This window comes from Gavialis gangeticus, unplaced genomic scaffold, assembly GCF_001723915.1.
Source record: "Gavialis gangeticus isolate Ggan-Ray unplaced genomic scaffold, GavGan_comp1, whole genome shotgun sequence".
Classification (NCBI taxonomy): domain Eukaryota; kingdom Metazoa; phylum Chordata; order Crocodylia; family Gavialidae; genus Gavialis; species Gavialis gangeticus.
In genome coordinates this window covers 77,926,961-77,940,515 of record NW_017729029.1, presented here as the reverse complement: position 1 = coordinate 77,940,515, position 13,555 = coordinate 77,926,961, and the positions used below count along the sequence as shown (strand labels likewise).

The 13,555-nt window shown below is 43.9% G+C and overlaps 1 protein-coding gene across 1 annotated transcript in view; it reads right to left on the bottom strand.

Moving 5' to 3' along the window:
• Positions 1-13,555, bottom strand: part of GALNTL6 (polypeptide N-acetylgalactosaminyltransferase-like 6) — a 1,239,844-nt gene that overhangs the window by 152,208 nt on the left and 1,074,081 nt on the right. The window contains exon 6 of the mRNA XM_019521784.1: positions 9,327-9,510. Within this exon, the coding sequence (XP_019377329.1) occupies positions 9,327-9,510 (184 nt within the window). The remainder of the gene's footprint in view (positions 1-9,326; positions 9,511-13,555) is intronic.

Below are 13,555 nucleotides of genomic sequence, written 5' to 3'. Positions count from 1 at the left end.
AATCAACCCTGACATCCAAAAGAAACTGAAGGCAGATACTGGTGTCCTTTTCTTGAGAACATCTACAATAGTACAAAACACATTTTGAGGATATCCACAATACAATGAAAATACTTCAAAAGAATATAAATTCCCCTTCCCCATTACCATGATCCTTCAGTGTTTGATTTTCTCTATGTACTCTTACAATAGGTCTCTGAAATAGGAAAGTGCTCTTATCCCCACTTTGCAGGTGGGGAATTGGAGTACAGCTACCTTGCTTAAAATCACAAAGGAAGTCATAGGTGGAACTGAGAATTGAATCCAGATCTCCTATGCCCTGGGCTAGTTACTTTACAGACTAAACCAGTGGTGCTCAAACTCCCGGCCCTGTGGGCCAGATATGTGGTGCAGGGCCTTGATCCTAGAGTCCCACTGGATCCTCATCCACAAGCTGGATCCAGGATGAGGTTGGCACATGGGATCAGTCTGCAGTTATGATCCAGCTGTGGACCCCCTAACCTGCATGCCAGATCTGGCCATGTGCCTGCCCAACCTGCTCTGGGTCCAGCCATAGAGTGACCCCCATGGACTGATATGATCTAGTGTGCAGGACCACACCATCCAGCTTGCAAGACTCCACATGAACCCATACATTTTGCAGCAAGGGAGCAGCAATTAACGCTCTCACCACTCCCCTGCCACCAAATTTCCTGACTCATGGAGAGTCCCATGGATTGGATGAAATGGCCTTCTGGCCTGGAGATTGGGCACTACTGCACTAAACCAGTCTTCATCTGGTCTCACAGAAACAACATGAGCTTGCTCAGTCACAGGTTCTGAAAAAACCCAGATGCAATGAACATAGGTCAGAAGTTGGTAGGTCCACCTCAGAAGCTGAAAAGACCACTGCAGAAAGGTTAAGTGGAAGACAAGAGGATAAGATCGAAACACTAAAGAGCTTCAATGTTTTAGTGCTTTATCAATTATAGTTACTGAGAGATGGAAAAATATTCTCATGTCAGGGTTCTGCCCATGCCTTAACTGTCATTACCGAAGTCCCGTGATCGTGGTTCAAGGCTCCATTGAGCTGGGTCCTATACAAAATAGCAGTCCCTGTCCTGAAGAACTATCCTGTCTTTCCACCATCTATGCATATATGTTCGTGTTAGATTAATTACCTATATTAGTTTGTGATTGCAGAATGATTGTTTTGGATTAACATTCTCATTTTTACGACCTGATTAAAAAAAACAAAGAAAAAGTAAAAATTGGTACCCTCATCAGGGTGGCTACTGACATCAATAGATGTATAAGGGGGACTAACATGTTACAACACTAATTACTGTCATGTAACTCATGCCAGTAAATAAAGATCAGTCTCTTCCCAGCACTCTTGTGTATCAAACCCTCTATATTAAAGTTTCAATGAGCTTAAGTCCCGAAGAGCTATTAAATCACATAGTATGACCTCCAGCATATCACAGACCATTAATTTCACCTGCTTACCCCTATATGGAATGCAATTACTTGAGTTACAGTTAGATTAAAGCATTTCAGTTGTCATGAGACTAAAGAAGCAGTTTAACTGTTGTGTGCTATGTTGTAAGTGTTACAAACATCTTGTGTGCAATGCAATGCTTCCTATTCTGCCCTTGCCCAATGTAGGGCAAGAAATGAACATGAGTGTGTACATATTTTTCTGTGAAAATAATTTTGTGCTTGCTGACAACCATTCAGCTCAACTTTCACTTCCCAATACAGGAGAATTTCTCCAGAGCTGGATTAAAGCTTACCTTTTAGTTTCTCCAAGAAACTCTATGTTACGGCTGGGATCATAAAGGTTATTGCACATTCAAATTGCTCCTTTGGAATAGGACCTCTGTTGGAAAAATGCAGGAGTAGAATGCATGGCTAATTCCCAATTCAGTGACGTCCCATGTAGTTCTGTCACTGCCATCAATGGACTGGCACAAACACTGTCACCAAGATTTGCAATTGGGAGGTGGGAGAGGGAATGTAATGCAATGGTGGGTCACATATTTCCGAAGTCATAATCTTCAAATCAAGTTTTAACGCATAGGAAATTTATTCTGAGCAAGTTACCAGGGGTTTCAGAAAGGGTGTATATGAGGGAAAAAGCTAAAGTAATATGCACTGAAACTAAGCTCTCATTTCTACTTTTATTAGGGAGGAAGCTGTTGCTTGTGTAACAGTGATGATATACTGTACATAAAGACAGACACAGACACTCAGGCCATGTACAGACAGTTGATGCTCTCCCAGTAGAAACCATTCATGTACAGACATTCAGGATTTTTTACCCTGAGCAAAAATGGCTACACGAGGCAAAAAATTATCTGGGAACACCCAGGTTTACCCAAGTTAAATAGCTCCCAGGAGAGTTTATCCTGAGAAATTGTATTTCTCTACACATGCCTTTTGAGAGAAGTCATAGCACAGTTCTCTGGCATCCCAAATTTACTTTGCTCCGAGCCCCTGCCTCAGAATGGGTCCAGAGGGACAGTTTATCACTTGGGCTGCATGCCACAGCCACATTCAAACACATGTGCGGCACCACATACCGTTCTCTGTGCTGCAAGGGTGCACTGCCCATGTATGCACTGCTCCACGTTTTTTTCCAAGGATTTTTTTGACCCCTGGATATCCAAAGGTCAAAAAAAACTGCAGGAAAAAAAATCAGAGCAGCGCATGCATAGGCAGCACGTGCTGCTCAAAAGCACAGCTTGGTTGCCCAGAGTTACATTGCAGCTGCTGGCCAGGCTTCACGTAGAATCACCACTGCTGTAGCCCTGGGAGGCCCCCAGGACCCCAGGTAAGGCTGCTGGGGCCAGCCCAGTCCTGGCCCTGGCCTCCCCTACCCCACCCAGGGCAACTTGTCATGTGCCAAAGCATGAGTGGCATGGGTGTTCGTTCCCTGGGGGAAACTAGCAGCAGCGCAGGGTGCAGCACCACTACTTGCCCCTGGGGAAACAAATGTCCATGCTTGTCTGGACGCACCTTACATATGAATTAACACATGCAGGCACGTGCACTTGCAGCAACTCAAACAACAGTGGCACAAATTTGTGCTCGAGATTTGTGCCTCAGCACATGTGCCTGTACATGCATGTTGGTGTCGGGCAAATTGTGCCACTTGGGGCAAACTGACCCTGCCCAGCTCCTCCCAGATCTCCAGCCAGGGGGAGCTAGAGACTGGGGCCAGCACCTATGCTGGCCCCAGAAGTATAAAAAGCTGCCCTGGTGATGCCTTTATGTCTTCAAGAGAAAAGCAGAGGACATAAAGGCATTGGGTTTCGTATCAATAGAAGACAGAATAGCAGAAAACCAGAATGTCCTCTGTGATGGCCACCCTACCCACAGCCCTGCCAGTGCCTGTCACTCCTAACCTACAGCCCCTGCTTTCCCCCACTAGCTCCCTCACAGCTGCAGCTCTGTCCCAGCATCAGGACATGAGTCCAGCTGCAGCTGGACTACCTACTGCTTTGTGGCTCTGATCAGTGCCAACCCTTGCTGTTCTGCTCCCTGTGCCCAGGCCTCAGTGATCCCCATGCTGTCCCAGGGAAGCCCTTGACTAGGGCTCAGGGACTGGCCTGGCCAAGCCCCTTCCCTTCCAAGCCAGCCTCCCCCTGCACAGGCTGTTCTAGGGGATCAGGAGGGCTCTAAGCCTGGCTCTGGCAGCCTCTTCTACCCTGACCCCCATCTCTCTCTCTCTCTCTCTCTCATAAAAATACCTGCTGCCACCTCCACCCATCCTCCTAGCCCATCACCCCTACCCCCCCCACCAGAAGCCTCTACATGCCAGGGCCTCATGTCCTAACACAGGTGTGGGCACGGGGCAGGGCTGCAGTGTGGCAGTTGCTCTGGCAGCTGCAGCTCCCACCAGCAGGTCCTGTCCTGTCTGGCAGCTGGGCATGCAGGGTATGAGATGTGTGGGGGGATGTGGGGTTTGAAGGGGAAGGAGTGTGGGGGGGTGGGAGTGGGGTTTGTAGGGGAGGTTGCAGGGTTTGGAGTGGTGTGGGGCTTGTGTGGGATTTTGGGGTGGTATGGGGTTTGTGGGGGTCAGGTTTGCAGGTGGGGGGTTTGTAGGGGTAGTTTGTGGGGGTGGGGGAGTCCCATGCCCACTCTGCCATATGGCCCACAGCCCCCCAGCAGCAGCAGCAGCAGCAGCAGCAGCAGCAGCAGCAGCAGCAGCAGCAGCAGCCATTGGGGCACTCATGCTTGCTCCTGGCAGAGACCACCAGCAGTGCGAGGCTGCCTCAGACAAGCGGCTGCACAGGGGGCTGGCCAGGCCAGGCCTGTGCACCCTCAGACAGAACCAGGCCAGCTCCTGCTGTCATCTGCGGCTTCTGGCATTGCAGGCAGAAGTCACACACCCTTGGGTCCAGCCGGGCCCTGCCTGCATGAGCGGGCCCGACTACCAGAGGTCTCAGCCAGTTCATAAACCGATTTGACCTAAATCAGTTAAGTCTGATACTACACTCAACCAGGTTTATCTTAAACCAGGTTCAGCATTTTGAAACTGGTTTATGTGCACTGAACTTCTGCTTCATTATAGGTTTAAACCAGTTTCTGATCACTTAAACCTGTTTATGTGTAATTTCTATCCCTAGTCTTTTTGATAAAACATACACACTGCTGGCATTTTAAATGGTAAAAAAAATCCCATCAACACTCTTTTTAGATCACTTACTCATTATTTGTTGGTATCATGCTAAAAATGTTGGCAATTTTCCAGTGCATTAAGAATTTGATCAGACAAGATACTGTTGTCCAGAAGTAAAACTATTAGAATACCAATCGCAAAATATTTAGCTTCACTTAAAAAAAATTCTACTGCTTACAAAATAGTAACATTATAATTATGTTTCTGGCTGCCTCTGTCCCTAGCTTGAGTACTACAGTACCCAAAGGAAAATAGTTCAGCCTCTTCACTGCTGTGTAGATCAATTAACTTACTGATATCCTAGGTACGATGTTTGTAATATTTAACTTATTTGTCAAAAGTTATGAGTTAAAAACATTGCTCACTCCACAGAATTAGTGGAGCAGAAGTGTTATATTACATGTTAAAGAAAAAATCCAGGATTTGAAATAGAAAATAATAATCCCCAGCCAAAGCACAATCAGTTTTCAACAACACTTCTGGCCATTTTATTCTAGAAAAAAATGTACTTTAAAGAAAGTATTGATTTAGCCACAGCAAGCCTCAAACTGCGTCTCCCATTCTGAGAGAGAAAGGGGTGACTCAGCTGATTTCTGTTAAAATCCCATCAGACCCTAGATGCTCATCACCTTTTTCCCCAGCCAAGAAATGACAACCAACCCACCTGAGTTGCAAGCACTAATGACCGGACTCTCTCCTCTCTCACATTTTGCAAAATCATGTACATAATTTATGAATGTGATTTTTAGGACTTGGTTGAAGTTCAGGTTTTGCAGCAAATCTAAGCATCTATACCAAAAGTAGGCTTCGGCTGAAGGTCTAAGCATAGCTTTATCTAAGTAGATCATATGATTTTACAGCATTAGGCCCACAAAGATATGAGAAACAGACAAGTGAAATAAGTCATCTGATTGGTGGAAGCAATGGGGCTGGATGTGTTTAAGTCAGTATGCCCAGATGATCTTCATCCAAGGGTGCTGAAAGAATTGGCCACTGTCATAGCAGAGCGACAGGCACAGCTGTTTGAGCACTCTTGGTGCTCAGGTCAGGTCCCAGAGGACTGGAAAAAGGCGAATGTGGTCCCTATTTTGAAGAAGGGAAGGAAGGAGGATCCGGGTAACTATAGACTGGTTAATCTCACCTCTATACTTGGGAAGACCTTTGAAAAAATTATTAAGGGTTACATTTGTGGGAGTCCAGTGGGGAAAGCAATGCTAAAGGGCAACCAGCATGAATTCATAGCAGGTACATCCTGCCTGACTAACCTTGTTTCTTTTTATGACCAGGTCACAAAATGCCTAGAATCAGGAATCAAGGTGGATATAATCTACCTGGATTTTAAGAAAGCCTTCAATACGGTATCTCATTCTGTTCTCGTAAATAAACTGACCGGCTGTGATGTAGATGATTACATGGTCAGGTGGGTGGCAAACTGGCTCAGGGGTTGCATCTAGAGAATGGTGGTGGATGGGTCGGTATCAACCTGGAAATAGGTGGGCAGTGGAGTTCCACAAGGCTCAGTTCTTGGACCGGTGCTGTTCAATGTCTTCATCAGTGACTTGGATGAGGGCATGGAAATCATTCTGTCCAAATTTGAAGATGATACCAAATTATGGGGTAAAGTTAACACACCAGATGGTAGGGAACAAATCCAGGTGGATCTGGACAGGTTGGAAAAGTGGGTGAAACAGAACAGGATGCAGTTCAACAAGAACAAGTGCAAGGTGCTGCACCTAGGGAGAAGGAATCACCAGCATGCTAACAGGATGGGGGAGGACCTTCTCAGCACCACAGCAGTGGAAAGGGATCTTGGAGTCACTGCTGACTCCAAGATGAACATGAGAAGGCTGAGAGGTGATCTTGTGGCCATTTACAAATTCATCAGAGGGTACAGCAAGGAATAGGAGATGCTGTGTTTAGCAGGACACCCTTTGGAGTCACTAGGAACAACAGCCACAAACTGATGGAGAGCAGATTTAGATTAGACATCAGGAAGAACTTCTTTACGGTAAGGGTTGCCAAAATTTGGAATGGGCTTTCAAGGAAGTTGGTGTTCTCCTCTACCTTGGGGGTCTTTAAGAGGAGGCTAGACATGCACCTGGCTGGGATCATCTGACCCCAGCACTCTTTTCTGCCCAGGGCAGGGGATTGGACTCAATGATCTGCTAAGGTCCCTTCTGAGCCTAACATCTATGAATCTATGAAAGACATCAAATAAATGAGGGATAACACTGGATATTTTAAAAAGCATATGCATCTAGAAGGTACAAGTACTAACCACAATAATATCATTGCAGCAAGTTGGCATAAATGCTAATGATGATTAATTCAGGTGGATAATTAATCTATAAGAATTAGGGGTCCAAAGAAAGGAGTACTGCAGAAGTTTAAGGCAAAAGGGAAATGTTTCTAATATGAATACGTACAAATAAAAGGGGAGCTACTGTAACTGTAAAATAAATAATACCTCTTGGCATAGTCATAGTCATAGAGGGTGAGGACAGATATAATGAATGAAATGTTTCCAAGTGAAATACATTTGGAAGTGTTTCAAAAAGGGAGTATTTCGACCAACAGGCCCATGGAGGCTCCTGTGCCATTCTGGCTGGAATATTTCAAAGCTGCAGCCTCATTTAGCTCCAGCCAGGCGGTCCTAGAAAGACTACAGCAACCTGCCCCTCTGCTCTCAACTCCCTCTGCTTCCTCTTCTCAATGGGATGGGAGAGAGGGGGGAGGGGAGAACAGAAGGAAGAGCAGTGCGGACAGGTAAGCTAGTGGGGAGGCTCCCAAATCCGAACCTTTCCTCTTCCTCTTACAGAGGAGGATTAGAGGGGGTTGGAATAGAGGGCTTGGCATCAGTGTTGGTAGGGTGGGCAGGGGTTAAGCCCAGCTCTGGCTCCTGTCCCATCCCAGCTCCCCTATGCTTCCAGACATAGGTAACCCTGTGCTGTGTCCAGTGTGCCTGATCCCACACGCTACATGAAGCACACACCAGCCAACATCCAAGGCCCACACCACACACATTGTACAGGGCCAGCATAGTACATGCTACACACAGCACCTTTGCTGACCTGACTTTGCATGATGGCTCTGGCATAACTGGACAAAATAGTACAAATTTCAGATTAGGCTGTAGGGAAAAGCGTGCGTCAGATTCTGCCATTCTGCTTTAGTAAAATTTTATGAAAATTTTTCACATACCTCTATGACTACAGAAGCACAAGGCCTCATCTACACCAGCAATTTGAACACCACAGATTTTAAAGTCTTCCTGCTAAGAATCCTTTTCTTTCTTAAATTGCATGCTATAAAATGTTAGGGAAGCATTTGCCTTACCCAAGAGAGCTTGTAACCTGCAGCATTGGTAATGGAGTTAAATGTGGACTGTAATGCTGAACTCAGCATGTATGAAGTATTAGAAAATGTTCAGAAGAGTTCATGGGTCCCTGGGGGACTTGTGGAAAGGTGCTGGAGGTTTAGCAGCCCTCAAGCATTGTGGCGCAGTGCTAGCCAGCATCCATGTTACAGAGCAGTTGTGCTAGACGCTGACAAACAGTTCTAATTCAGGTGTCACTGTGCATGCCTGAGAGGTTGTATGCCAGGACCGGAACAAATTAAAACGCATCAAGGTATATCACAAGTTAACTTTTCAGTAAAAGACAAGCCCCTGGAATGCTCCAATATCATCTTTTCCTCTAAGAACAGGACATGATAATCCTCTGGAAACAAACGCTGTATTCTGCAAGAATCAGACCCATTGTTTCAGGCAGGCTAGAGATCTGAGGCTACAGACATCTCCTTGGAGTGTTGAAACTGTGAAAGTCTGAATGGTGACTACAGATACAGTGTGGAATTTCAGCACTGGATAATGAGAGAGTCAGAGCAACTTTCACTGCCAGTCCTGCTGCAATGTGTACTGCATAAGAAATGTTGAGGCTTCACCCAGCTAAGCCAAGTCTATTTCTCTTCTCCCTCCGCTGATGAGGATATATCCTCCCTCATCCTTACAGGACAGGAATAAAATAAAATAAAATAACAATGGATCCAGCTTTGTGGAGACTATGAACCCATTACTGTGAATTATCTGATCCTTAGACTACTGGGATCAGAAACCGGCTTTCAGAGATTATTTACAAATCAGCTAAATAGTATTTTGGCTTGACACTTGTGTTAAAATTATAGCAATATATATACAGTAGTAATACCATCAATCATAAATAGGGCATCCACTAGCAGAATGTGGACTCAGCTATTGATGCATCTATTACCATCTATCTCCAGCAAGAGAAATCATAAACCAACGTCTATACAGAAAATTATCTTAAGAATGATAAAGAGAATAACTATAGTCACATTTTTTGCCTTGTCCATCCTCATCTCTTCTTTCTTGTTAACTATAAATATGTGCATCTTTCGTATGTTTACCTACAACACATACTACGTGACAGACAGGGCTATTCTGTTTATTGAAGCAGAACTTGAGATATTCCCCAAACTGCTACCTTGAACCTCTTCACTGTTTTGCAGTTTGCTCCTATTACCATTTAATTAGTGTTAATTAGTCTAGAAAGTCCTGAGCATGGGTTTTTCTATTTTTTACAGTTATCTTGTTTGTGCTCTCTACCTCTTGTTCCAACTCTTCCCCTTTACAGCTACTTACTCAAAAGGGTCACTAGGATCATCTCTCTGGAGCTCTGGAGGAATCGGTATTCTTTTGTAGTACATTTCCCAGTCGAAGGCTCCTCGCATGGCATCCCCCGCCTGCGCCTCGTAGCCAAAGTGATTGTGGTCAATGACATCGATCATGGGACACACAATAGTTTTGTGGTTTAGTGCAATCTGGTCTGAAAAATGAAAGTAGAAAATAGGAAATGGCATATCTAGTCAAGCCATCTATCATATTACTGCAAAGCAAATCCCACAGGCTTCTTGAAGTTCAAAGATTGCCTGCTTAGTTCCCTGTGGCCCCCAAATCATTTCACTTTTCAAATCTGCATCAACCCTTTATCCAAAGTGGATTTAATGCATTTGGGCATTGATTAGATGCAATTACAGTTCTTTAAAGAGAGAAACATCCCAATGAGACCTGCGGAAGTCCAGTCATCTATATCTCTGTCACTTTGCAACTCGGGGCTGTCCCCAATCTGTCACCTTAGGAACAAGGCAGCAAGCAAAATATAAAAATACACTAAACTACTGTTTAGTGTGAGGTGTGTACTGCAAAGTCTTGGGAAGGAAATGTCCATTTATTAGTGTTCCAAAATATCAATATTGGACTTAGTGATAATACAGCCTCTGCTCCTGCAGCACTTTAAGGCACACCAACCAGCTTGGAGGTCAAATGCTGCCAATTATTTCAAATGGGAAACAGCAACAAGAGGGCTTGTCACCTTTATTACTCCTTTCTCTGAGAAGGAGCTAAAACATTATTTTCACCTTCTCTTGTTTTTAAAGCAGATACATCCTTTTGCTTTATCTTTTTTCATCAGAAATGTCAGTCTGACTCATCATCCTGCCCTGCTAAATTTAAGGCTTGGGAAAGGGGCAGCTCTGAGATTTGCTGTTGGTGAACTCACTCTTGCAATGTACCTTTAGGAGCCCATCTTGGTTAAGAAAAGCATGAAAGGACAGAAACAAAAAATACCTATTTTTGGTCACCATTATAAAGAAAAATCCCAGAATGCCAAGTGAGATGCTGCTATATTTGGAAATAGTGGCACTTCTTTGAAAATAACACATTGTAGGGTCTTCTCTCTATATTTCTAAAGGGACAGTTTTCAATATCTCTTGATAAGACACTCATATACAACAGTCACGAGAGTGGAATAACAATCTAGATGGACAGAGAAAGTTTAATGGATTATTACCATCATGGATATTAGCATATCTTACTTTTGAATGGCTAAATTTCAAAAAACATTCTTTTTTTACTTTACAGAAACAGCTGCAGCTTATTTGTAGTCAGTGACTTACCCTATCCAAAAATGGGAGTTGACCTGATCAGTAGTGAGAAATGTTTATGTCTGAAAGTTTGGGATGAGGAGCTTTAAAACTAGAGATTTTAATGCTAAAATAAATAAAAAAGATAATTCTCTCATCAAACCACAAAAGCCTCACCCAGACTGCTGCAATGAAGTTGTTTTGTCAGTTCAGGGCTTGGTCACTTTTGCCAAATTTTAACTGAATTCACTAGTGCAGTATCTAAGGCCATATTTAATTATCAGTACAATGCTACTTTGAATGTAATCTCTTTTCACTGTAGTCCTGTCAACAGCTGTGGAATTATGGCAGTTTGATTCTGATCCTTCTGTCAGCTATGGGACAGCTTTTGAAGGACCGGGTTTGAAGTGGATGTGTAGCTTACATCCTTTTCTGCATCTGTAAGAAGCCTCCGTCTTCAAAGGGCCGGCAGGATTGGAACTCTGAGAGCAAGGAAGTGACCCAGATAGGCAGGGAGACCACTGTACAGGGTGCCACACACTCATAATCCCCTGCTGGAAGCCAGCAAGTTTTTTAAGTATAAGAAAACACTTCCGTGTCTATGCTGCACTGCACTGTGGAACCTGCTTCTTCCCCAGGGAGCTGTGACAGTGCAGTATGGCCTCAGAAGGGAAAATGTTGTTTCTCTGTGTTATGTGCACACGTGTGAAGACAGCAAATAATCACTCTGCCTTCATTCAAATGACTCAGCCATCAGCCAATACGCTTAGAACACCAGCATTTCTACACGTGGGCACAGGTACCCGAGTGGCTGCTGAGCAAAGGCTGAAATCCTGCATAAGTCTCCTTCCCCTATTCTTTGTTCATAACTTTCGTACAAATTCCTTTTGGCACGAAAAATTGTACGCGTGGTTTCTCCCTGTCGGCCATATCTTTGAAAAACTTGCAAGGAAATCTGTTTGTTTTTTTTTAATTGTGTATTTGTAAAAATAAACAAACTAAAAGGGTATGCCCCAATAACCACAATGTATCAGGGAGCTATGGCATGGCTCTAGTGGGAGCTAACTCCTTTTCTCTTTGACAAGGTTGCATTTGTCCACCTGAAAATCTGATTTTAAAAAGGACTCATTAACCCAGTGCAAAACTGTGTGTGGATATTCTTATTTTAGCTTTGTTTAAGTCAGTTAGAAATCAAATATAAGCTAACCTAAAACAAACACATCTTAGCATGAAATAAGAATGTTCATGCTGAGGTCTGCACCACTGAAACCAACAATCTAGAAGTTCAGTTGGCGTAAGTTTCTTACAGAAGAAAGATCTAAGGTGCAAATGCTCCAGACTTCTTCCCCTGATTATTCTGAACACAGTCCTAGTATTGGTAAGGACTCACCCAGAGGACCTATTTAGAAAGATGGGGTAGGCCAATAAATTTAGAAAATTTCCACACTAGGACATTGCCAAGTGTTTCTCAGTGTGAAGGCTTTCCAACACGTGTCCAGATCCAGTCACAGACAATGAAGGAAACCTACAGAGATGCAGCAAGAAAGCAGCAGTACCATATTTACTCAAATATAAAGTGGCCCTGAATAGAAGATGACCCCCCAGTAATTAGATTCCATATATGGAAAATTTATAAATTTGTTATAATTTTCCAGGTATAGAATCTAACAATTGGAGGTTTGCCTTGAATTTGTCCCCCTCTCACTGCTACAGGAGGGAAAATATATCTGTGGGGGAGGGGTGATCAGGTGACCCTCTCTCTCTCAGAGCCCCTTCCCCATTCCTTATTGTCAGACCCTGTTCTCCCCAAGCACTAGAAAATGAGGGGCAAATCTGAAAATACTGACTATAAAATAAACATACCCACAATAATTCAGTTCATCCCAAATGGATGAATTTTACCTTTCTTGAAATTGCTGCAAGTTTTAGCACAGGTACTCCATAAACACACTTCCATTTGGGCAACAATTGTGTCTACTTGCATATAGTACAAACTATGCATGATCCTAGTCCAAAACCAAAAGGCTCATGATTTACTATATAGTTCACTGAGCTGGACCCCAGTAGAGTTAACAGCATTTCAAGCCATGGTGACCCCACAGCTCAGCACTGCTCAATATGTTTGTGTCCTCCAGATACCTCCCACAAAGGATTCATGTGCTAATTAGTTGCCCACTCATGACTGAAACTGGATGTTCTTGTCATGAATCCTGGGATCCCCCAAAATGTATATGCAGATGAGGTACAGGGCAGCTTGGTCCAGCTCCACCTCATGGAGAGGGGTGAGACACACTAGAGAGGGGGCAGCAGAGGGATTTTATAGTGAACTGTTTGGGCCCCCATTTGGTGATGTTTGCCAGACATTTAAGGCTGAAGAAACAGGAATCATTGGAAATGGGAAAGAAAGGCACAGCTCAGCAGTAGGAGTGAAACAGAAATTAAAATGCATTCAATGTAGTAGCTCACCATGTCCTGAGAAAGAGTTGGCACTCATGGGGACTGAGTAAAATGGGCACTACCATATATTTTATTCAGATGGGCTGTACTAACTTATCCTTGTGGTCGATTCCCAACAGCATCTACACCTTTTTAGCACCAAGGGGAGAGTGTCAGAGCTGGCTCTGGCCCTCCTGGTGCCAACCTGGTATTGCAGTACCTATAGGACCAATACCAGTTCCTTACAGAGGTAACACTTCCTGTTTTTTAAGGGACACACACACACACGCATGCACACACATTCCCATCAGTATGGGCCATGTGTTTTATAGTCATGTTCATTGCTGGATGCATTTAATCAGCTTCATAGTTGCTTTCCATTATGGAGCACATACTGCTTTTAGCATCAGTTTAATGATAGACAGTGTATTTAATAAGGTTTTCTTGTATACACATGTAAAATGTGTATACAAGGTTTAACACGGACAAGTGTAAGGTGATGCACCTGGGGAG